Source organism: Canis aureus, chromosome 13 (genome assembly GCF_053574225.1).
Source record: "Canis aureus isolate CA01 chromosome 13, VMU_Caureus_v.1.0, whole genome shotgun sequence".
NCBI lineage: Eukaryota > Metazoa > Chordata > Mammalia > Carnivora > Canidae > Canis > Canis aureus.
The window spans coordinates 29,554,054-29,581,234 of record NC_135623.1 but is presented as its reverse complement, the minus strand read 5'-3'; the positions used below and the strand labels follow the sequence as shown (position 1 = coordinate 29,581,234).

At 34.9% G+C, this 27,181-nt stretch overlaps 1 protein-coding gene and 1 long non-coding RNA gene across 5 annotated transcripts in view; one reads left to right on the top strand and one right to left on the bottom strand.

Annotated features, from left to right (window-relative positions):
* LOC144282242 (uncharacterized) overlaps positions 1-21,037 on the top strand; it is a 75,867-nt gene extending 54,830 nt beyond the window's left edge. For both annotated transcript variants that reach the window (XR_013350584.1, XR_013350585.1), the window contains 2 exons: positions 5,524-5,610; positions 18,318-21,037. This is a non-coding gene — a long non-coding RNA (uncharacterized LOC144282242). The remainder of the gene's footprint in view (positions 1-5,523; positions 5,611-18,317) is intronic.
* The window catches only part of PTPRQ (protein tyrosine phosphatase receptor type Q), a 246,333-nt gene that overhangs the window by 33,130 nt on the left and 186,022 nt on the right, over positions 1-27,181 (bottom strand). For all 3 annotated transcript variants that reach the window (XM_077845626.1, XM_077845627.1, XM_077845628.1), the window contains 6 exons: positions 26,011-26,077; positions 22,897-23,055; positions 22,119-22,341; positions 20,533-20,606; positions 11,435-11,534; positions 8,595-8,723 (listed from right to left, as the gene is read on the bottom strand). In XM_077845626.1, the coding sequence (XP_077701752.1) occupies positions 8,595-8,723; positions 11,435-11,534; positions 20,533-20,606; positions 22,119-22,341; positions 22,897-23,055; positions 26,011-26,077 (752 nt within the window). The remainder of the gene's footprint in view (positions 1-8,594; positions 8,724-11,434; positions 11,535-20,532; positions 20,607-22,118; positions 22,342-22,896; positions 23,056-26,010; positions 26,078-27,181) is intronic.

Genomic DNA, 27,181 nt, shown 5'->3' with positions numbered 1-27,181 from the left:
AGCTTTCCCCCAAGGTCAATTAGTTGAAATCTATAGGGAATTAAAATATAGTCCAAATAGAGAGCCATGGATGATAGCCTCTAGATGAGCAGCTTAAATCAGCATTACCAGTGGCACAGGACAAACTGAGAAACTTTGTGTTTTCTACCTAAGTTAGGTTAAAAAAAAAGAGTCTCAAATTCTATTGCATTGATTTAAAATATGTATTTGTCATGTTAACAAATAAAATAAAAATTTGAATATGAGTACCAGAATCTATCGTTCTGGTAAAACATATTAATCTTTCTAAGTTTTATTAAATATGGAGTGTGAATTTTTAATTTCTGTATTTCAATTAAGGCATTAATTGCTCCAACATTTACATCTACTTCTAAAATGATATCCTATTACTTATCTGCAGCATTTACTGTAATGCTTTCAAAGATGTCTTTAGTTTTGTGCTTTTCTATTGATTTTATTTGTGCTAGGCTTTAAAGTAGCATTCTTTTCGGTCTTTCTTCATTCTTTTATCAAATCACCAATAATTTTCCTGTTCCCTAATGTAAATTAAAAAAGTTAAACAATCCTTAGAAAGTTAAAAGCAGAGCCAAAGTATGACCAGCAAGTCTACTTCTAGGAATATATCCACAGGAAAGAAAAATACTGACTCAAAAAGACATCTGCTCCCCATGTTCATGGCAACATTATTTACAACAGCCAAGACATGGAAGCAACCAAAGTGCCCATCAGTGGGTGAATGGATAAAGAAGTCATGGCTAATATATATACAGAGGAATATTATTTGGCCATAAAAAGAGGAAATTGTACCATTTGCAACAGCATGGATGGGCCTAAGGTATTATGCTAAGTGAAATAAGTCAAACAGAAAGGGACAAATATTGTATGATCTCACTTACATGTGGAATCTAAAACACAAACAGCAAGTTCATCGAGAAAGAAATCAGATTTGTGGTTACCAGAGGTGAGGGCAGAGGGAGGGGGTATTGGAGGAAGGTGGTTAAAAGGTACAAACCTCCAGTAGTAAGGAAATAAATGCTAGGGATATAATGCACAACACAATGACTATGGCTAATACTGCTATCTGGTGTATTTGAAATTGTTCAGAGAATAGATCCTAAGAGTTCTCATCACAGGGAGAACATTTTTTTTCCCATTTTCCTTATCTGTTTTCTTTCCTTTTTATTGTATTTATATGAAAAAAAAATGTTTGTTAGCTGAACCTGCTGTGGTAATCACTTCACAATATATGTAAACCAAACCATGATGCTCTACACCTTAAACCTACAATATTATCCTAATACCTGTACTGTACAGCTGACACTGAAACTTCATTTTATAAGGTAAACATACTACCTCAAGAAGTAATGTAATATTTTTCTTTTTTTTTTTTTTTTTTGTAATATTTTTCTTATTAGAAAAACAATCAATTAGTAAGTGCTAAGTATTTTCCCGGTGTATTTCCTCACATCTGTAAAGACAAATAGATTTAAAAGGAGCTTAGCCATTTGAAGGGCAGCTCTTTGGAGGCAATGGCCTTTCTGTTTTCATCACGCTATTTCCAGTGCTCAGAACAGTGGCTGGCACGTGGTAGGTGCCCAACTGATACTTCTAGACAGATAAGGAAAAGCAACATTCTTGCTGATGTCAAATTGCTGAAAGAAGACTCCCAAGGTGGCAAGAGTTGAATTTTCATCACTAAGCCTCCCCACATTAGCACAACTGAAAAATTCTTGACAGATCTTTTATTTTGTCAGCCACATATTCTAAATTACAACCGGGGACACAAACTTAAGCTACCTTGGGCAATAGGGCAGAAGAAGTAGAAAGAGAAAATGAAGAAGAAACTGCTGATGGCTGTGTGAAGAGATAGGCACAGGCTCTCGGTGAGAACGTAAAGAAGAGGACACAGGTGACATGACATCGTCTATAAAGTAGTGCTTTGACTCTGAACTATTAGCTAGCGAGGCAGGTTTGCACTAAAGTTCTTCAGTTAGGGGTTAGAAGGCGACCTCAGAAAACTAAATTTGGAAGGAGAATACATCTACTTTAACAAATTGGATTTATGCACAGGTGTTCTACAAAGGTTCTGATGAATCCGAATCATTAGGTTGGGCTCTGTCAAAGTAAGAGCTCTAAGTAGGACACAACTGACTAATTCTAAGAGAGAAAATTTGGTGCTCAAGGAGAAATATGAAGTAAAAATGGAAGTATTTTTTTCTGAGGCGTTAATGGCGTAAAGCAAAAAAAAGTAAAAGAATTCTGTTTAATGATGACGAAGAAAGATACTTGGCAGAGCTTCTCAGCCAGACCCTTTGTGAGTCTGGAATGCTGAGAGGTCAGCTTTGAGTGCTGGTTGGAAATGGATGTTTTATGTGTGATGGGATCACTTAAAGCTTTAGCTCAACAGAGTCTTACTTTGACAACTGAATCTGATCAAGCAGGTCCTTTGAGGAAAATGTATTTTTATAAAACCTTTCTAATTCTGTCAATGGAAACTTTGGCAATTAGTTCATATGAAGTATAAAACAAGGTTACCTATGATTCCAAAATGCTAAATATGATGAGAGTAGGAATAGTCCTGGCCTCCACTGTTTTAATCATGCTGAGTACTATTCGTGATCAATGAGAATGTCAGGAGCCTTGGCCCCATCCAGCCTTGTGGCTCATGGAGACTGACTCCTCTATCAAAGATTTGGGATTTTTGAAATCAAATACATTTTGTTCTTTGCCTCCATTCATATTCTTTGCCTGAAGAAACTGATTATCTCTGAGGCATTCAATCAGTTGCTGCGGTCCCTGGTAATGCTGACATTTTGTTATACTACCTTCCGAACATATAAAGCAATTTTTTGTGCCAGCATATAAAAGGCATTTCCAAGCATCAGCGGAGCGCCTGCAAACATGCACAGTTAGCTATCCATTGATTAGGGCCAAGTGCAGAGACTATGAACTGTGTATGCCCCAGAGACACAGAACAGGAAATTCCCTCATCTTGGTCCTTACAGGTTACCACCTGCAGTAGTTGAAGTGAGCATGTGTGAGGTGTGGACTGGGACTCCATCTGTCAGATGGAGAACTCAGCTTTGTATCAGGGTATAATGAGACAAGATGCACGTGAGGAAATCTAGGTGAAAACTTATTTTACTATCAAAGCTAACACAACATGAGAACACAGCAAATTCTCAGGACATGCACATTATGAGTCAATGTGCATTTTGATAAGGTTAACTTTACCATATCAACAGCATGCAAATTATAGAGGTCATATTTTAAGTAGAAAGCATGGGGCTTTTTTTTGGCTTTGGGAAAAAAAAAGCACGTTAAACAACAAAACGCTCAATATAGTATATTTAAAAATATAGAGCACACCACCTGACAAGATGAAAACAATCACAACAGAGCTCTGCATCACCACAGTAACTTACTGGATGACAAAAATCTCCTTGCGTCTAAAGAAAAATGAAGAATATCTGGAAGTAAAGATTCATTATTTATTTAGTACACAAACACATTGGATTATTTTTTGCTACTACAAGAACATGAGCATTAAATATCTTGGGCTTCATCCTACTTCAGGACACTTGTCTGAAGTTCACATATTTGTCAGACATTTCTTATCTGGATTCATGTATTTTTGATGTCATTTGCAAAACAGTTTATGAGAGAAGTAGAATTAATGACCAGAATCTGTCAAAAAATTGATGGCAATTAAAATGCTAATGGTTTTACATAGAATTTCATGTACCAGTCAAATATTGTGTATTCTTACTGAAGGTCAGTTTGCAAGTTTGAACCTATTGTATAATGCCACCACTCCTTTGTCCCATATCACTAAAGCAGAAATAATTTAAAAAAAAAGCAATTCTTCCCTTAGAATCAATTCTCTGCATAGAAAACACTGCTTGCAGAAGGATCCCATGGGGCCTTATTTTTTTTTAATAGGGGTTATGTTGATCTCATCTAGTATGCTTCAGAGTTACACACACACACACACACACACACACACACACACGTGCAGGCACATCTTGTTACCTTCGAATCAATCTTGTTACCTCTGAATCAAACACACTGAGGTGAGCATCGTGACTATTCTATTTACTAGATGTACCACCTTGAACTTAAATTCTCTAAGTATCTTTTGTTTTTCAACTGTAAAATGAGGATAAAAGTATCTACCACAAAGGATTGAAAGAGTTAAGTGAGATCACTACACACAGAATTAACACATAGTAGTTGCGTATAAATAGTAGCAATTATCAGGTTAGCAAGCTCTCTATGTGAAAGTAGACTGGGGTGATTTTTAATTTTATAAAGATTGGAAATAACAGGGGTGCCTGGGTGGCTCAGTCAGTCAAGTGTCTGCCTTGAGCTCAGGTCATGATCTCAGGGTCCAGGGATCTAGCCTTGCATTGGGCTCTCTGCTCAGAGGGGAGCCTGCTTCTCCTTTTCCCTCTGCCACTCCTGCCTACTTGTGCTCTCTCTCTCTCTCTCTCTCTCTCTGTCAAATAAATAAATAGATCTTTTAAAAAAAATTGTAAAAAACAATAATAATGCCAAATGTATTCTGATTTTAGAGTTTACAAGAGCTTCCCGAAGATACATACATTTAACAAAAATTTAATATGCAAACTTCTAAAATTACTGAAAAAAGGAAAATACTCTTAAAACAACAATTCATTTGTTTGCTTTATTTTGTTGAGGATTTTAATTCCATTCATGATTACTGGATTGGGCCTTGAGTCTAATTAATGCACCATTACATTCACTCAACTAAAATAGGCAAGATAATATGGAATGATGCACAAAATTTGAGGGGAAAAATCAGGTTTGGAAGAAACTGAGTGTCAAGTAAGAAGATTAGTAACACTGATTAATGTTATTCTACTGTTTTTGTTTTTGTTTTTGTTTTTTTCTGATTTACTCACCATGGGTGGGGGAGGGAGGAGGGAAGCCTACTATAAATTAAGCCTGGTAAGGAGACAGTGAAAAATAAACATTTTTAGCAAATAGAATATTTAACTCGTGAGCATTCTGATAGCTTATTTAATTTTAAGTGTTATAACTCTCTGGGGAAGGTCATTTGTGTTGCAGTCAAATTAGATAAAGCAATCCATAGGGCCAGCTGGTCTCTGCAATCTTGAAGAGACAGGTCTCTTTTACCTGAATGTTCATGCTCTTGCCAATATTTCCTCCTAGAAACCTTCCTCACTTCCTTGGGCTAAGCGGCTGTGTTTTGAAGAAGCTGTCGCAAAATGCCTTTTTGTTCATTTCTTTATCAAGTAACAAACCACAAAGGTCATTTTCTAATCTGGTGAATGTGGAAGAGATGAGCCCAAAATATTAAATACCCTTCCTAAGAAATATATCTTGCATTCTCTAAACTTAAATATAAGATATGTATTAAGGAAATGATCTAGTTATCATTCCAAATAGGAATTTAAAACATTATCATGGCCTATCCTGAATGTTTTCATGGAGTTACAGAGTACAAAATCTTTTTTTCTTTTTCTTTTTTTTTTCCAGGGTACTAAATCTTCACTTGAGTTTCATTCGCCTTCAGGAAGAAAAAGTACAATGGGAGAGAATTCTTGAGATCCTTTGTGAAACAAGGTAGTATATAATTAAATAATGGGAGTTTACACATACAAAAATTACAGGATGAATCTTAACATGTATGTCAATATACAGGTACTTGTCACCAAAGAAATAATTTCCGACTATAAAACTCCAAGTCCTCGACAGGATTTAGTATAAGCATCATAATGACTTTTGTCAAATAGATAATCTCCTAGAATTAATATTTAATTATTGATTAGATAGTCTTTTATCACTTCTCTTATGGATAGGTCAAGACATATGACACTGAGGAACACTGCTAGTCCAATTAGCATGAAGGAAGTGGGCAAGTTGGAAGGAAAGGAACATTGCCTAAGCCTCAAGTAGAAAGAGCATATGTTAGCTGGGTAGATTGGAAGGAAATTACCTACGTACTTTCCTGAAAATAACAAAGACATATGACATAAGTTATTCAACAATTTTGAAACCCCTCAAACTCCCTGATTTTTTACTCTCAGAATCTACTATCAGCGTCTGTGGCTCTCCTCTCATGACCTATGTGGCTTTCAGTAGATTTAGATCTTCCAGTACCTTAAAGTCAAGTGAAGACTTTAGAGTGTCACTGAAGGGTGGCCCCTAGTAAATGTGCACATGACTATGGATCCATTAGTTACTATTTTTCTAGATTTATTGTCTTCTGTAGTACTGAAATTATTAACATGAAAAACCTTCCATTAATAGTGAATCTGGAGGCAGATCTGTAATGAAGAGCTAATACTCAAACCACTTGATAGTTATTTTAATAGATTTCTGTAGTCATCAAGCAAAACATACTCTTATGTGCCACTGGCATTACAAATAAAAATGTTTTACAGTCATGAATGCTGGAATCATAACAAAAAATAAGAAAGTAAAAAAGCATAGAAACTAAAATTTCCAACTATACTATTACTGGGGTAATATATACTAATGATCTATGGGCAAAAATAAATAAACACTATTTGAGATATACTTGAAAGACGCTTCTATATCATTTTACAAATAAATCCACATATACATAAACAGACATGGAAGCAGCAAAATAAATAATTAGGAGTCAAGGTTAAATAAGACAGTCCCTGATTTATAAAAAACCAATAATAAGCAATCTATGCAGTCCTTATTCACCTTTTCCATTAGCTGCCATGACAGTCATTGTTAAAAAAACAAAACAAAACAAAAATCATCCAGCTTTTAGATAATGGCTGTGTTCAGAAGTGCAGGAAAGGGCAAGCTGTGAAAACACACAGAGCTTAGGGGATCTAACCTCCCCGTAGCTTGCCTAGAATGATAACCTCCTCGATAAAGAACACTTTAATACCGAATGGCTCTTTTCACTTCATTATGTCCTATCTCTTTCCTAAAGATCTACTTATTAAGAACTTTTAGGGGATCATTAAAGGTTCTTTAAAAAGTGCCCTAAAAGTGTTTGGACACTTAGAAGCTCACATTTTAGTCTGAACGGATTCAACTAAATTGTTCAAACAACTAAAATTAATTGAACTGAGAGGTTTGATGTTTTATGCCTTATACTTTTGGGTGTGAGAAGACACTGAGACTCCAGGACTGTAGAAGTGGAACACAAATTAAGGACAGGATTTGAGAGAATAATGCAGAAATTCAGTTGGCCCGCAGGGGAAAGGAGAAGACACTTCCTTTTACTATGCAGGGTGACCGTTTTAGGGCCGAGACACAGCCTAATACTGGAATGCTGTATTGCTCCTAAAATGTGGCGTAGCTTTGGCAGGTTACCCTGAAAATCTATTGGTCTTTCATACATAACCTTTCTAGTGTGGAAAACTATGTCCTGGATAATATATAACCGTCTTACATATGGTCTTTGGAGCACCATCCATTTTGTTATATCCATAGAAACCACCCCTACTAGAATATAAACAAAGGTGAATATCTCAATATAAAGAAGTGAGTTTTCCTCTTTAAGAAAGTAAACGTCCTTCTAATTTAGTGATAACACTGAATAGCTTTCATTTTGCAGTATTTGGAAGGCCCCTGCTCATCAGATGACACTTCCCTCCAAAACACACATTAGATATTTTTAGATATGCTGAAAAATATTCTTTCAAAGTCAATCTATTAGGTAAAGACCAGCTTTGCTAAATGACAACTAAGAACAATTCCTTTTTAAGTTCAGGAACTTTAATGGCATATTTCCAGAGTTAATAATAATTTTTAAAGTCCAGCATAGTTCTTCATGTACTTTGTAAAAGCTGTCATGTGCTTATAAGCACCACAAAACATTGGGTCTTATAAGAATCTAAACTAGTTATGATGGCCTGATGACAGTTTTTATTAAGAATTTGATGAATTCTGTTAATAGACAAGTTTTTCAGATGTGCCAACATTTTGAATGATTTATAATGATTTCAAAAGGATTTAAAATACTCTTTAAAATTAAGCACCTTTACTATTTCTGATACATACTGAAGACACACTTTTCCTTCCACAGGTAATTTTTACCTTGTATTTAATTTTTAAACACTAAGCAATTTAAAAAATGAAGTGTTAACACACAAGTTAGACTCTTAGTGTAATTTCATCCTAAAACAAAGAGCTATAAGGCTTTCATAAAAATGATGTAAACAGATCAAGTAGTTACAAATTTAATTAAACTTGTGATGAAAAATATGGACACTTCCAGCAAATCCAGTGAAAAAGAAATCTATCATCTGAAGTGAATTATTAAACATAATTTTAAAGGTTTAATGTTTAAAAATATTTGTCTCAGGAAAAAAAAAAAAAAAAAGCTTGGTTGAACATTATAGTCCGAGGTTCATATTGAACCCAAAGCATGAGGAAGATTAAGTGATTCTCCGAACACCAGTGAGAAGTGTGCAGAAGATGGAGGTCACCCTTTGAAAGAAGATCTCTATGACCTGTGTAAATAGGAGCCCCACAAACACTTCCAACAAGCATAGGTCAGAATAGGGTCATGGCTCCAGGCCCTCTGAACCACTGTTCGCCAAGAGGAGTGTGCTCACCGCGTTAATCTCTCGTCCTTCAGTTCCAGATCTGCCACAGTGATGAGCTGATCCAGCTTGAATTTAGTGTCAATAATTTCTGCATCTCGAGGAGAGTACGTGCCGCCTTCTTTCTGCTTCTGTCGAATTCTAAAATAAGTGTTGTAAAGTCCAAAATGGAAATATCACAGAAAGCATATAGAATTAAGTTTCATTTTCTTTTTAAGTCACGATAGCAGTCTGATAATTTCTTCGTTGGGGTCACTTCTCTGAATATGGTGCAAATTTATAGCTCCTCACATCTTTTTTCCTGTTTGAATTCCATGAAGCCTATTCTATTATATTCCTTTAACATGTTGCTTTGTGGAAGCTCCAAATTTTAATGGGAATTAGTTGATCAAGGCCTGGGCCATTGGCAAATTTAAAATATAGAGCAAATGAAACTGATGCTATGAACTTGTTTTTCCGCCCTCTAGCTGTCTCTAGATTTGTCATAAAAAGAAAGCAGGCCAAAGTGGAACCAGTTCATTGGTAGCAGCACCAGTGCCAAAAGACAATGTTCCATTGTTGTTATATCCATGAAACAGCTCTACATTCATGAAAATGTATAGAAATACGTTTTGATTAGTCTCATTGGCTTTTTATAAAAATATTGTGAAGCATATAATGTTATCTTTACTTCAGAAGACTCAGTTTCAAAAATAAAAGTCACAGGAATCTAAGAACCAAATCAAAGTCCTTTCATTTTAAGCCCTTTACATGCTTATTTTTCAGGGCATAATATGGTATATGACAAAGCGATATTAGCTAGTCTATCTCTCTTTTACATTTCAAATATCTATTATGTGATGAGTTACGTATTAAGGATGGTATAAAATAATAGGAAGTATAAAATATGTTTCCCATCCTCAACAACATTACAGTTTAGTTGAGAAGCAACATCTAAATGTAGAAAAAAGCAAGGACGCCTGGGTGGCTCAGCGCTTGAGTGCCTGCTTTCGGCCCAGGGCATGATCCCTGTACGGAGCCTGCTTCTCCCTCTGCCTGTGTCTCTGCCTCTCTCTCTCTTTATGTCTCTCATGAGTAAATAAATAAAATCTCATAAATAAATAAATAAATAAATAAATAAATAAATAAATAAATGTCGGAAAAGCAATAAAAGAAAAAGATCCAAATTAAAAGTCATAGGACAAGTATTAGTATTGACAGGAAGTTAAAAAAAATGATATCTGATATCAATGTTCCAGAATGAGAAGGAAGAAGAAGCAACTTTCTGATTGATTGTACAAAAGCAGAGGTCTATAAAAGCCTAAGGAATGTTCAGGTGAGAAGAGACCCATTTGGCCAAAGAGAAGTTGGGAAGTTGTAGGACTTAAGAGGGGAGCATTTCTTGCCCACATGAGGAGTTCATCCTGTAAGGAAATGAAAAGTCAGAAGAGATTTTAGAGCAAGGAAATAATACAAATGTGGCCAAAACATGCCCCTTAGGGACAAGGAAGATATCTTACACAATATATCTCTAAAAGTGCCAAATAATGACTTTCTCTCACCATCCCTGGCTGAATCTGAGAACAGTATGCAGCATAAGAAATATATTTGTTTCAAGAGCTCTTCAAATTATCCATCAAAATGAAGATTTAAGAGACTCAAGGTGAAAGAGATGATACATGGCATGCAGAATACAGGACAACATTCTTCAGATGAAATAAAAACAGGGTCTGTTGAGCTACTTAGAAAATTAGCTGTCATGGTTTTTTTTTTTTTTTGCAAATGTAAGGACTCTTTAACTCAGAACTCTACTTTATGAATCCAGATTTTAGGATCACAACCGAGATTTCCCCTGAGGTCCTGTAAACAGCAAGGGAATTCAAAGGCTAATACTGAGAATTTAAAGGGACCCTTGAAAAATGTAGTATAGACTAGTTGGTAAAGTAAAGAGGAAAAAGGAGCCCACCATGTAAGGAAGTTGGACATCTTTGAAGTGTTGTCCTTACTGTAAAAATGATCTCTTCTGTGTAAACTTTAAGATTTAGACCCGATCAAAATATTTTTCATGAAACCTATCGAATTATAAATTATTTTTAAAAATGCAGAAATCCTGGTACCTTCTGCTTTTTTATTATCACTTTATTGTCTCTTAATTTTAAACCTGCCCATCTTGGCCCTGCTTTGTGATACTGGAGCTAGACTCTATAATACTTCCCCTTTACCAGGTGGTGGGATACTAAGCCTGGTCAATAGAGGATACCACGGTGACCTTCGAGGCAAGAGAGACAGGGACATACCTACCTGGTGTGTCCCAGTGCTGCATGACTGATTGTTATTCATTGTGGAGGCCCAGCAGCCCCCCTGGGTGGGTGCTAGCTGCCTCCTAAGTGTATGCTCTCCCCACTGGTGAATGATTCTAGTAGCTCAGCCCACCAACACTACTCAGCAAGATGGGCTGTTTCTATAGACCAGTTGCAGCCTGCCTGTCCTCCATTAATGATGGTTACCTTCTACAGAAGAGTTCCAGCCCCTTCTGTCATTTTCTTTGCCCACTGATAGGTGACAGGCTGTATATGCCTGTAGTAGACATTCCACATCAAACTTTGGAGTGCAACTTCTTCTAGTTTTTAGTTCCTTTATTGTCCATTCTTCTTCAGTCTTGAGACAGCAGCTGTTTTATTGTATTTGCTACTTCTGGACCCTTTAATGTTCTTTTGTCCCTTATAGTAATTAACTATTTATACTAGTTAGAATATTTTTTTTATTAAATATTCTCCATTCATATAACTGCTTTGGCTTCTGTCTCCTGATCAGACAAGAACTGAATAATGTCCATAAAGCATCTTAAGAATGTGAGTACAAATAAATCTTACCTTGCAAATGCAAAAATAGCTGTTCCAAGAAGAATGATTGACAGGATACACAAAGTGACAGAAAGAATAATTTCTACACTTCTTTCAGAAAGTCCTTCACCTGAAGAGGAAGTAGAACATTAGTATTAATTATTATTATGAAATATTATTTGGGTATCAAAACCCAATATTTTCTTGGAATATTTCTCAAGAATGTTAATAAAGTGTACAAATATGTTTGTTCCCCTTCTCCTAGATCTTCTGAATCTGAGGCTCAGCCCTTGGACCTCTTCTTTTTTCTATCTACACTGACCACCTTCATGAGCCCATGCTGGCCCATGGTTTTAATTTTCATCTATAGGACGATGACTGCTTAACTTCTATCTATTGAACTCCAGACACGAGTATCCACTTGATTGCTATATATCTATTTAGAATTGTAATTAAAATTTCAAAATCAATATCCAAAGCTGAACTCCTATAATACCTTCTTTTCCACTACATCTTTCTACCTCCTAGTTGATGGCAACTTCATTGATCTAGTTGCTCAGTCCAAAAACTCTGCAGTCATATTTGACTCTTTCTCTTATAGAACACATTCACAATCTCCTAGGAAATCTTGTTGCCTCTATCTTCAAGATACATACATTTTTCATTGAAAGAAACTAGGGAAACTTGGAGAGATGGTAATTCCCACATGTGATTAGAAAACAAAAGGAATTTGGGACGTCTGGTGTAGGCAGAGAGTTAAGAAGCTATCAAAGGGGGTGCCTGGGTGGCTGAGATGGTTAAGCATCTGCCTTCTGCTCAGGTCATGATCTCTGGGTCCTGGGATTGAGCCTCCCACATGGAGCGCTTGGCTCAGCAGGGAGCTTGCTTCTCTCTCTCCCTCTGCCTCTGCCTTGCCCCCAGCTCATTCTCTCTCTCTCTCTCTCTCATCTCTCTGTCTCAAATGAATAAATAAAATCTTAAAAAAGAAAAAAAGCTATCAAAGGCTAATGGTATGGAAAGAAAATGAGAAGTTCCTACTGATCAAAGAGGGAACAATTCAAATTTTATGATGAATATAAACTGAAATTGATGGAAATAGATTCAATATATAAATCCACAAGTTCTAATGTTATTCAATGAAAGCAAAATAAAAAATATACAAACTTATAATTTGTAAACACCGGCTATAGCCAGACTGTCATTTCCTTATTTTAAAAATCTGTAATTATAGGGAAAAAATTAAACATTTTTCCCAGCTTTCTCATAAGAACTGTATTTTATTAATTAAAAAAATAGTCAAAAATAGTCCTAGTTAAGGCACAGCTCTTTTTGGAGGAGAGTTCCATTTGCAGTATGGAAGGAATAATACAGTTAGAAATTAGTTTTTCACTCCTAATAATTGATTTAAGGGACAATCATAAGCCCATCCTTAATGATTAGGAGAAAGGTTGTAGAGAATTGGATATTAGCAGGACACTAAACTGTCATCCTACAGATTATTTGCTGGTTATAACAAGGGGGCAAAAAAACCTACTTTCCAATGAAGGGTCATGCTGTCATGCAACTAAACTCACTTATCAATTTTAACATCATTGAAATGTGACCACCAGATATTATATGCCTCCTGATGAGAAGTATTTTGATCTAGGCAGCAGCACTTGCAAAGTATCCTTGCCGAAAATGTTAATTGTGAATATGCAAACCTCTCCAACTTCCCCTGCAATCTCCACCTTTCTTACTTCACTGGAGCCAGACTGGCCTTGTTGTTCTTGGAACATACCAGCTCATAGGGCTTTTGCATCAGCTTCTTCTTGTGCTTGGAAAGTATTTCCCTTGTGTCTGAGTAGCTACTTCATAGCCTTCAAGAGTAGGCTCAAATATCATCTTCTCAATGAGGCCTGAATGGACTGAATGTATGTGTCCCTCCAAAATTCTTATGTTGAAGCTCTAACCTCTCAGTGTGACTGTATTTGGAGTAAGGAGGTACACTAACATTATAGTTGGGCCCTAATCCAATAGACTTTGTGTTCTCATAACAAGAGACAATGAAAGCTAGCTCTCTCCCTCTGCACATGGGCTGAGGAAAGGCCCTCTGAGAATACAGCAAGAAGGAGGCCTTCTGCTAGCCAGGGAGAGAGCCCTCACCACATAACAAACTGACTGGAACCTGGTTCTTAGACTTCTAGCATCCAGAACTGTGAGAAAAATTTCTGTTGTTTAAGCCAGGCAGCCTACGGTATTTTCTTATGGTAGCGTAAGCGGACTAAGGCATCATCCTATTTAAAATTGAAAGCTCCAACTTCCTCATTTCTGCCTTCCCCCTTCTATATCCTCTGCACTCCATCCTACTTTTTATTTTCTCCATTGTTCTTATCACACTTTAACATATCTTCTAATAAATTTATTTATGATCCTCAATGTCCATTGTCTGTCCAGAATGTAAAGTTCCCTGAGGACAGGAGTCTTTGTTTTATTCAAAACTGCATTCTCAGTTCTGAGAATAATACCAGATACATAACAAATGCTCAATAAGTATTTGCTAAACTTCAGAATGAATATAAATATTGGTTTTGAAACAGATACTAAAAATTTTCATGTTGAAGATCAAGCACTGAAATAAGAATATACAAGTTATTTACCATTTACTTAGAAACAACTATTAATTATAATTGTAACCATTTTTAAGTTATATGAGTTATAATTTGTAATTTTACTATTAAAATCATTAATGTTAAGTGACAAGATAAAATAGGTTAACTACCTGTATAACATGCAAGAATTAGTGTTTCATCTTTTTTCCCTGGATTGGTGCTTATGAAATGTTAACAAGAGGAAAGGGTTCCTGTGGCTATTTTGCATGGTAGATTCGAATGAGTTTCATGGTCATCTAGAATTTCCAGCTAAGTTTAGGAGACTGTAAAGCAGCATGTAGCTCACATAGTATCTTAGATATCCCTTTTTTTACATGTGAAAGGCTTGTTTTATGAATTTTCACAAGCTGACTCTAATTGAATATGCATGGGAAAGGAAATACATGAAGATGAATAAAGAATCCTCTTTATCAGGTAACACTGAATCACTGGACCTTAGAACCTAGTGGGGAAAAAAATGATTTCATAGACCACAAAAAAATGTTTCAGATTAGATTACCCTTTCAAAGCACTGGCCAAATGAAGTGAGGAAATGACATATAATGTATTAATAAACAGTATGTAATCCTTTGGGCACACGTATTACAAATGTACTAGTAGGAAAGGACAGAGTGTACCATGACTGTCGAGTACAAATTCTGATTCACTGCTATGCATATACCCATGGAGCATTACTGTCCAAAATGAAGTCACTTCTCCAAATCCTTCCATAGGAAATGGAATTCTTTCACTTGAAAATATAAATATGATTCTCTCCATAATAAGCACAAGTCATTTCCTGACTAGACTTAAAGTTCTAAGAAAGGTCACATTAAATTATGTTTTATTTGCATAATAAAATGCACTGCTGTAATTAAGCAAACATAATTATAAAGCACTCATTTTTCCTAAGTGTTTTTTGATTGAAATTATTATTATTTCAGCTCAGCTAATAGACCTGATTTAAACCAGCTTTATAACTATGGAGAAGCTGAATTAAATGATTTATAAACCTCGTAGGACATATCTGACTCCTGATATAGATGTATGTCATATGAAAGATCTCCTAATATTATTATCAATCTTAAAAGAAAACAAATTGTTACTACCAAACTTAAGTATAAGGATCTTTTCTCTTTTGGACAGCACCATTTATCCCAGATTTTCAAGTACTGCATAAAAAATTTATGAAAAGTCACTCAGTTTCATAATTGAAGAAATATAAATAAACATACTCTATGGGCACCTGGGTGGCTCAGTTAAACACCTGCCTTTGGCTCAAGTCATGATCCTGGGTCCTGGGACTGAGCCCCAGGTTGGGCTCTCTGTTCAGTGGGGAACCTGCTTCTCCTTCTCCCTATGCCCCCTCTCCCTACTCCCACTACTGGTATTCTCTCTCTCTTTCTAATCAATTTAAAAAAATCTTTAAAAATAAATGAATAAAATAAAATACCCTAAACATACTATTTTCAAGCATCAACCTGGCAAAATATTAGAAGTAGATAATAAACGGTGGTTTCCAGGGTGTAAAGAAGAATCACACTTACTCATTGTTTAAAAAACAAAAAGGGATTTTTGTATCTTTATGTGCATTAGTAAAGCATACTAATGCTTTACTTTACTGAATGCTAATCTCAAAAGGGCTAAGAGGAGAAGGTGGTAGAAGGTGGTATGAAAACAGCTGGAAGTAATTAAAAATGTTGTGAAGAGAAAATGGCACATCAAAGATAGGAAAGTCTTTGGAAGCAGAAAAATCACCAAGAGCAATGCAATTGCAATTGAGTTGGACACTTAGTGATTTCCAGGCTATGCGTACAGCAGTTTTTCGCACAGCACTGACTTGACTCGGGCTTTCTGGGTCTAAAAACTGGTGCTAAAAAGAAAAAATAAATAAATAAAAATAAAAATAAAAACTGTTGCTGCCATGTCCTAGCTCTCTAACCTCGGACAAGTTGCTTACAGACCCAGCTGTAAATTTCGAACCAATAAATTGAGAATATCTATAAATAGGAGATCGTGTTAATAGTGTTGTGAAGAATATGTGGGATTATATATAAAAATACTCATCAAAGCCTTGGCACATAAATGATTATCCTTATTAATAAATATTTCATATTCATTCAGCATTCATTCATCTGAGTTAATTGTCCAGTTAGTTTACGAGGTAGGTATTATTATTTTCAATTTGGAAATAAGTTTTCAGAAATTAATTTGTTAAAGTCATGAACCCAAGGTCCCCTAAAGTCAGTATCTGTCCACAGTGCCTGAAATATGCCTGTCTGACTGCAAAGTTTATGAGGTTCAGCACCACATTACCACTGCCTCGTTAACATCATAAAACTCCTCAGTGTTTTATGTGTCTTGTGGGCAAGTGATCCTTTTGCTGCAAAAAAATATATAGTGTCTCCCTATTTCTGTTTCTAAGTGAGCAGCAGATTGGAACTTCTCATTGTTAGCCCAGTAATTAAATGAGAAGTGTTATGACAAAAGAAAACAATCACAGAGTGCTTCTGCCATGGGGTTTAAGGTTTCATCTTGTTCAGCTTTAATGAAGCCCTGTAAGGTGCAGAAAGCAGTGTCTGGTTTTCAAATCACAGGAATCCTCTATAATTAAACCTTGTAATCAAAACATTGCCTGCGAGCAGTTTCCATAAACTGATGTGCCTAAAGAGGATTTTTAAAAAGAGTTTAAGAAGGATTCTTATGAGTTTTGTTAATAAAAATGCTAATACTCAATTCTGAGTGAAAACAAAATCAAATAAGTTGTAGGTATTTCTTTAGGATTAAAATAATGGCATATGTCATTTCCTCTGTTTATTCCTATAGGCCATAAAGATTCCCCTAAGTGCAAACTCCTCTTCCACACACTCATCCTTCTTCAGCAAAGCCCTACCAGGCTCCTCACTTTTGCTTTTGTTAACTCTTCAATAAACTTAAACCTTTTAGTTCATTAGTCTATGGTGATTCTGTTGCCCCTAATTTTAACTTTCAAATAAGAGGCATAGCCACTACCAAAATGGTCTGTCATGGAAATGTATACTCCATCCTTACTTGAAAAGACAGCCTTACTAAAGCTCTTAAATCTGAAGATTTTACTGACAGGCAACTTAGCTTGGAGCTCACTGCCTGTGCTATGCTAAATACCAGCGAATGAATGTATATCCTCTGGTTATTTGATGACCCAGATGGGATCTTCACTTCTTTCACCAAAATCGGAAATCGCATATACACCTAAGTCCTCAGTAGGCTTCTTAAGAATGTCGGGAGCCCCTCACCTGTTGCAACTGATATCATCCAACCAAATACATGACATATTTGAGATAAACAGGGACTTGAACATCTGTTGTAATCTTCTAATGACACCAGGCTATTATATCAGTGCATTTTACTATTTGCTTGCTCCCATTCTCACAGCCATGAAACCATTCTTGTCATTGACCAATGTAGTTTATTTCCTTCTTGAGTCCTTCTACTATATATTCCTTGGCAAGGTTTTTCCCCACCAAAGCTCTTAACGACTCAATGGCCTTTTATTAATGTCAGGTCATGGACCATTTCTGAAGGGTATTCTTTGTTGCCCGACCCATAAGGCTGAATCTGTTAGTCACAGAACCATAATATCCAATAGCCAGGTAAAATGTGGGGACAGAAATTGATAGTAATAAATCCATTAACCAGTCAGATGACTGGGCCGCTTTTCTAGACATTGAGGAATCCTGCTCCAAAGGTATACTCCATTCTCCAAATCTGCACATCTTATTTCAGCAACTCAGGGTGGCATTCCTAATCATTCTCTCCACTCCTGCCTATCATGGTTTTACTGACTATAAAAGACTGTCTAGATAGCAGAACTCCATGTGGTCAATCCATAATAAGCATTATAGGGCAAAAGCCTAACACAGAGCCACTGTTTATCAGAAGGGAATCCATGGAAGAAACTCTAAGGGGGAGCCTGAAGGGCTGCCCTTATGTCACTGGTCTATAAGTAGTACATGAACTCTGAAAAATGAGATCACAGATATATAGAACCTTTCCTTGTAACTACCCCTTATCAACCCAATGGCTTTCTACCTTATACATCAAGTCTATGTTTCACCAGTGCTTCTTTCCCTAACCTTGACCAGATTTTATGCTCTGCCCTCTGTTCCACATCTTACAACCCCTTTAGATTCTTGCGGTTAGCAGGGCACACAAACATTAGCACTTGGATGACTGGGGTGGGGATAGTCATGATTTCAAAGAAAGTACCAGAGAACTGATGGTGTACTTCTGCTACCTTCTAGAATTAATTATTTTATTCCACTGAACTGGATGTGAGAAAAAGGAAGAAAAATAAGAGCATCACTGAAGACACCTTGGGACTACCTGCAGCCAAAGTATTAGCTGAGGCCCATCCTTGGCCAGAAGGAAGCCATTTGGCAGAATGCGAGGAATCACATCCCTGCACATCATGGTTTCTGATGCTTGTCTTTCCCCCCTTTTCATTCCTATTACCCGGGACATTGTAACTTTGTCGCTCAGATAACTGACTGAACATATCCTCACATCAATGTGAAACCAGCAATCTATGAGAGACATAGCACACAACAAACCACACAGCAAGGCAACATCTTTAGCACAGCTCCTACAGAGTGTCATGTCCCTAAGATATGTGAGCTATCCACTCTATGTCTTTTATCTTCCATTACTAAACATACCAGGGTCACCATTTTGCTATGGTAATAGTTCCCAAATGCCGTAATGTAGAGGACATTATGTTGATGCCACCAAGACATTTATTTCACTGTGGTGGTGTCAGGGTGTGATAAACTCACCTATCAATGAAGAAATACTTCACTCAATTTCAAAACCACAAGTCTAGTCAGCCAATTTTAAAATGATTGAATCACTGGGTAAAATTAATTAATTAAATCATTGATTTCAGGGGATAAGACAGTAGTTATTCCTCTATAAACACCTATGTAGCAAACCATGTGTCCCTTTTATTTCTTCGACATTGAAAATTTCCTTAACTACATAGAGGTTGCGGAAGCTGACTTTTTTGACAATTAATCTTCCACAACCAGATGAACATTTCTAAATGAGAATAATGGAAAAATCTATCTGCTTCCAGCCACAGCTCTCACTGTGCAGATCACATGATACTGTGGATCTGAGTGGTGCACAAAGGTCCACATTCTCAGAGCTTTATACAGAGAAAATTGGAAGCTTAGAGAAATCCTAGGGAAGTAATTTCTCCTGAAAAAGTATATTTCTAAGATCTTTGATTATAGCCTATCCTATTATATATCCTATACAGCCTATTATAGCCTAACAGAAGCTGTTAAGCATTTAAAATTTTACTAACTATAGAATATTAGTATCTTTACATATGCTACTTTATTTAAATCTTTCAACATGGACACTATCATGACCATTTCCTAAATAGGAAAACTGAGGTTTATGGACATTATTTTTCTCAAGTGGTAGAGTCAAGTTTTGAATCCAGGCCTAAATTCTGTATTTGTACTGTAATGGTTATGGAATCTGTGGGATCTGTGCTAGAATACTAGTTGAGCCACTTAATTACTTAATCTGGGCCTTGGTTGCCTCATCTATAAAATGGAACTAATAGCACCTGACAGCTTCTCTCAATCTCAGCACTACTGACAGTATGCACTAAATAATTCTTTGCTGAAAGGACTGTCCCATGCAATTTAGGATGTTCAGCAGCCTCCCTGCCTCTGCCCACTATACCAGTAGCTTGTCTCCATAATTGTGACAACCAAAAATTGCTACAGACATTGCCACATATTCCCTGGAGAGTAAAATCACTCTGGTTGAGAACTATGGATAAAGATTATAAGACAGTTGTGAAGAGTCCATTATTAGTGGACTACATACATACATACAAAGAGCTCAAAAGATGATGATGGTGAGGATGGAGGAAGAGGAGGAGGAGGAAGAGGAGGAGGAGGAGGAGGAGGAGGAGGAGGAGAACACTTGCATTTGACTAAATTGTACCTATGTTTTATTCAGGCCTGACTGGGTGGGTATAACTGGAAAAACTCATGAAAGACTTGATTTAGAAAGAAAATAAAATTTATTTATTTATTGGAAAATAAAATTTAAAACAGCTGGAAAGTACCTAGTTTGTAAGATTATTTCAGGAAAATTTCCATAAACCTTTTTCTTTTTTATTAGGTAAAAATACTTTGTATATAAGATTATATATTAAGCTTCCAAGTAAATATTTGCTTAGTATAATGTTAGTACACATCAGCATAGAACTAATACTATATTGAAATCTATGTTCAGATTTGAATAGATGGAACATCCATCACTTAAAAGAATAGCACAAATATTATGTTTTCCTTTGTCAGGCTAATTAAGCTTGAAATGAATTTATACTTGAGAACATTTAGTCATGGATTAATATATTTAGTATTGAATGTTATAACTGTGATTAATTAGCATGATAAGATTATCAATGAAATTAAATTACAGAATGTATCTTACCTAAAGTCTTAACAGGATCAGAATAATCAGAATCAGTAAATTGTCCCATAACATTTGTGGCTCTAAATTTAAATCTATGAAATAAAAAAATTAAGACAAACAATTTGCATGCCATATTACTTTTTCCTATAAATAATTTAATAAACAATGAAAAATACAAGAAAACCCAAACAAACAAAATCAATGAAAGATACACATTTTTATTCAAGAGAAAATTATTTGTAAGATGTAAACTTGGAAATCAATTGTCATCAGAACAATATATCCTATCTTTATGTGAGATGAATAATTATCCTGCACATAAAAAAGTAACTAAAAGTTTGGCCAGACTCATGAGCAGTCAGAAGGTTATAAACAGTTGTGATAAAGTGTGTTACACAAACATACTTTATAAAGTATAATAACCATTATACCTCAACTACCTTTGAAAATACCAGTGACCTAGATTTAGAATGGTCATACAGAACTTTGTTCACATTAATAAATTAAGAAAAATGATTCTTAATTCTGTGTGTACAGCAGTGTTTTCACTCTATGATTTTATGACATAAGAAACAGAAAATGGTTACAGAATGGGTGACTCTAACACCTTCAGAGATAACTTAAATTTACCTTATTTAAAAATTACAGACATCCAGGCATTTTAAAATACAAAACCAACTTACACTCATAAGTTTCAGTTTATAATTTAATCTCTACTCTTCTCAAATTCTTATGATTTTATTGAACATATTAAGAGTCTGCGTTGTGAAAATATGCAAATTAAATAATATTTGAATAAGCATTAAATTTTGTGGTATATCAGTTTCAGAATTGTCTATATATGATGATTAAATTTCAGGCAAAAAGTTAGTAACCAAAGCAATTGTACTTATTAATAGATGATAAAGCATTCTATTTTTTTAAAATGCCTGACCTCTACTTTTCTAATGTTAACTTGGCTTAGTTTGTTTATGAGGATTTAATAATGCTTTAACTAGCAGGCAAACAAGAAACATGAAACTACCTGCATTTTTCAAATTTAGTAGTAAAAATTACATTTTGGAAATTAAATAATTTAATATTAAAAACTGTAGTCTTATGACAAAAATAACATAGTCAATTTAACAGGAGATACATGATTAATTTAGTAAAGCATTTAATAAAGCCAGAGTATCAGAATTGGTTTTTCATACATTAGATTATCTTGATCTACAGAATGAGAAATATTAAAGTGAATTATAAATATTTCAGTCACTAATTCAGAGGTTGATAATACAAAGAGGAGAAAATCATTGCTATGACTCCAGTAAATGGAAACTGTCATCAACAAACAGACTAGAATAGTGTTTCCAAAAACCCATACATTAGCATTGTCTTTATGTCACTTATCATATCAAATCATAATTATTTTTAAGCTTTTCCTATGGAACTGTATATTTATGAAATGTAAGGACAATATCTTGTTGGTCTTTACCATGTATTAGGTCACGATACATTATGGATGTCCAGTACTTACTGGAAAGATGAAAGGATGAGTAGATGGATGAAAAAAAAGTTTTCCTGCTTGCTATCACGATGCATTAGTAAGCATGAGCTATACTTACAAGTATTGTTTTTTTGGTTTCAGAGGCCCATTGCAAATTCTGTCTTCATTGCCAGGAATCATACATGCATTATCAGCACCAATGATGTAGATTTCTTCATTGCCACTGAACTTTGTCTTTCCCTCCATACATGGGGGGTTAGGAAAGCCTTCATTTGTAAAATATGGCCTTGGTTTATTAAAATATGCATCATACCACTTTGTTACATTTCCATCATGCTGAGCTATTTTCAGAAAAAAAGGATATAATTACAAGTAATATATGAAAGTATTTTCACATTTCTGAAGAACATTTCTATAATTGCATGAGGAAAATCTGGATGCAACATCTGCCACTCTATGAACAACCAGGGATGATTCAGCTGATTTACCTGGATAAACAGGGAACCTTATCTTTCCCCAAACACATGAATCTACAGGCTTTGTTGTGGAGGATGACTTCTCAGAGACACAAAGAATATCTCTCAGTCAAGGGTAATTCTTCTGTTCATACCTTCAAAGAAGCTATCAAGACTCCATCTTGTCCAAACCAAATAATCCAACCAGTACATAGCATAAAAAATCACATATTTTAACTATGCCTTTTCTTATTTTGGCTAAGTATTTTAGGTATAAATTAATGATGAGTATAATTCATGTTAATATTAACACTTTATTAAGCTCAAACGTTGTGTAATAATAGGCAGCTAACCTTATATTACTAATTTTAAATGGAAATTACTTTAGCATCGCAATTTATACTCTATAATTTAACAAGACAGGTTAACAACTGATGATACCTCCTGCTTCTGTTACAAGCACTTGTACATTTTTGATTGGTCCATGATCATCATTGTAGTAACATATTGGCATTCTGATTGTAATTGTTGTTGAAGTCACAAGCAATTTTCCTGTGGCATCATAAATAGGGATTGGTTTGGTTTTTGGTCGTGCTGGAGCTTAAAACAAAGAAGAAACATCACTGCAATTGGGTTTTTTTGTTTCTGAAGAGAAGGAAAAAATTTTAAATTCTCATTTCATGCAGATGTTTTATAGATACAATGATGACAGACACACATAACAAATGAAACAGTGTTGTTGAAATACAACAGATGCTTAGCAATTATTATCTCCCAATGCTTTAATTGTATATTTTATACTTGCTTGAGATATGGGGGCTCAGGTGTGATTTTTAGGCATCTGACTCCTCTTCACATATTAAAAGAATTCTAATAATTTATGCTCTCACTTATATAATTTTTATAAGTGTATTATATCATACTAATATTTTAGTGGGTTTTTTCTTCTTTTACTTCCTTTAGCTGATACATCAATTCCTATTCTAGTCATACCATCATCCCTCCTACAGTTTATCCAAGTCAAATATATGAGTGATATCCTCTTATATTTTTCTCCAGGTTCACATAATCATATAAAATACATAAAGTTATACATAAAGGATTATTTTTACTGTTTGGTTTTTTAAATGGATATATTATGTATTATAATCACTCCACATATTGCTTTTTTTTCATTTAAATATGACTTATATAATTCTTTCCAAGTCACGAAGTAATGGGGCCAACTCATTCTTCTTAATGACTATGTTGTATATTGTGGTGTGACAACATCATATTTATTTGATCATTCAGCTAGTAATGGGAATTCCCTTTTCCTTCAGGTTTTGAACATATGCTGAAATAACCAGCCTTATGTATTTAGCCTTCTTTACTGATCCTTTTATTTCTATGGAATAGATTTCTAAGAACAGAATTTCTGGAACAGAAGATAAAAACATTTTTAACTTTGATAGATATTGCCAGAATAATTTCTGAAAGTGTCACAATAATTCATATTTATCACCAATGGATACAAGTATCTCCAAAATCAATATTTATAGGAACTCTGCTTGTCTCATCCCATAGCTATATATGTATTCCAGCTGTTCGAGCACAGCAAGTTGCTTAATCAAACTTCAATTTCCATATTTATTAAATTTTTAAAAAGCCTCTCAATAATGTCATAAAATTGGCAATACCATTTCCATTTTATAGATGAGGAAATGGCCTTATGTCACATAGCTGTAAAAGGGAAATAACAGGATTTGAATCAAATATTTTTGGCTTAATCCTTTGGCTCACTCCTCTGAGATGTAAGGACTATAACAATATTAGATGTGTAGGAAGTTTATTGGAGGAAATATCCATGAAAAATCCAGGATCAGGGAACAGAAGTAGGTGGCAAGAGCCTTTAGACCACAGATCACAGGTCTAATACCTGTATAAGGAAGAAGGAGGGAAGGATTCAGGAAGAGCCTCAGGTTTTAGGGATTTCTGAGAAACTCTCAGCCAAGCCACTGGGGAGTCCCTAAGGAAAGGTTTCTGGTTAGAGGAATCTGACATTGGACATGATTATCCGACTTTATGTGTCAAATGTAAATTTAATGAGACTACTATTAATTCAATATCACTCTATGTCACCAAAACCAATCATGCATATTACTAGAGAAAAATATTTCTCTAGCACCTCACCACTACCACTAGTACTCACGTATTTTGTCTAGATGACTAAGCATGAGTCAATCTGTCCTATTTAAGGAGTGGAAAGTCAGAACTAATCCTCTTTACCTGGGAATGATGAAAACAATAGACATAGGAAGTTTTGCTAAAGAATTAATATAATGTATCTGTTGTTACCTGCATACTTACCTGTCCTGCCATTGAATAAGAAAAAGATATTAAGATATTCTTCTTTATGAAGTTGTTTTATAAAACACTGATGTTTTTGAAGAGCTTATGCATTCATACATTCCAAGTAGTTTGGAATGAATTAAAAAACAAATCTTGGTGCTTTTAAATAATATTACAACTATATAAACTACCACTGATGAAAAGATAAAATTTATCAGCTTCATCTTACAGTGAATATTTCTTATTCTTAGTGGTATGAGTTTCCAGGTACTGTCCTAAGGGTTTTTCAGAGATTATCTCTTTCAATCTTCACAACAATCCTTGAGGTAGGAACTAGAATTATCTGAATTTTACAAGCTTATAGAGGTTAAGGCACTTGCCTAAAGCCAAGCAGATATCAAGTGGCCAATACAGGATTCAATCTCAGCAATTTGACCCTAGATTCAGTCTAGAGCTGACACTTTTAATCACTGTGCTCTACTGTGCTACCAAAGACTAGAAAAGTTACTTTTTGCTTCAGAATGAGAAGCATTCTACTAAAGGTCCCTACACTTCAGTTTTTTAATCTCTTTGCAGGTTTTATTATAGATTTTGAGAGAGATGTTACAATTGCTTGTATGTTTTCAGTCAGGAAGATATAGTATCCTGAATGACTGGCTGGTCCTACATTCCTCTTAACAACGTTTTTTGGTTTTCATGGACTGCCTTGGGGAGGGGGAGCCTCCAATTTTAATTATATTTTCTATAAACAATACCTGTCAGAATAATGAATTAATCTACTTTACAGTCAGAATCATAAAGTTAAACACTATCTGATTAACTGAGAAGAATTTTACTTTCAAGATAAAGATCAGTCAAGGTATCTAATTAAAATTAATCAAAGCCCAGCACGGGTAATTTAACAATGAATTTTCAATAAAATTAAAAAACATAAAATAACTGAGTATAAACTTTGTCCCAGAAAACTTTAAGTTTAGAAAGAGAGAAATATAAGATAAATAGCAGGTGGGCATTCTCTTTCTTTAAGATGGTAATTTGCATTATTATTTAGACATTTTAAGTATAGTTTTAATAAGCAGGCTTTATTACTTAATGTATGTAGTTATTATTGCATATGCATCATGTAAAAGCTTGACTACATTCTTAACTCTAATAACAATTCAATTGTAATTACTCTTTGATTAAGACAACAGTATTTCACAGGAAGGCAGCTCATATATGCACCTTTAATGTCCATAGTTATTCTCATCTGAACCTTTGGCCCTGCGCCAGCACTGTTGATTGCATAAACCTAAAAAGAAGAAACGTCTTGTTACTGTTTTTATTAGGGTCATATAATTTTTAAATGATCCTGCTTTTAAAAACAACTGCATATGTCCTACTCATTATATTTTTCTTGCACTTACTCAAATGAATACAATATGGGTAGAAAGAACATTAATAATAAAATAGTTCTTAAAATTGATCTTATAGTACTAAGTCCAGAGAACAAAGGCCAAGTGACTTAAACAGCCCTATCATAGTGACCAGGAAATGATGTGGCTTCAATTTGAACCCGTAGGAGGAACAGAAGCAGAAAAGCCACTATGTCTACACTCCTTCATCTACTCTAACATCTGCTCTTTTCCTCTGTAGCTAGGTAAATCTGGCTTTCTTAAATCCATATTCAAGACCCTCTTTTTTTCCTTCTCTGAAATGAAATCCTATTCCTTCAACCTCCTTGTTTTCCTGTATTAAATCATCCCTCTGAAAGTTGGCCTTTATGCCCTTCTTCACCCCTGCCCTAAAGTATCCGACGCTATAACCCACATAATGCAGCATATACACATAAAACATTTCTGTTTGCATAGACAGAAGGTAATTCACACAAATGTGAATCCTTTCAATTCACTTCATGCTGTAGATCATCTTCTTTTATTTACTTTTTTTTTGCTCTATAAAACAAAGACTATATTCTTGCCCAAATTCATTGACAAACACAAACATAATTAACTTATTTTCTATAGTTCCACACTATATATACTTTGGGAATGTTTTTATTGAATTAAGGTTATAATAATACATGTGATGCAGTAGGTATGGTAAATAAGCCAAAAATATGTGGCTAAAAAATATCTAAAGGAAGTATGTATTGGAGTTTGTAAATTTAAGAAAAGAAGTATTAAAAATGAAAAGTGATACTATGGTATGCTTCATTATTTTTACTTCTTTGTGGTACAGCCTGACATTTAAGTGAGATAATAAATGAAAAGTTAGGTGCTTTACTCAAATTGCTTTGTACAAAGAAGTCATTTGTAAACCTGTTGAATGAAGATATGTAGGTTTTGATTCAGTAGGTTGAGACAGATGTTAAAGTTATATATATTTCTAATAAACTCCCAGGTATTGAGGAACT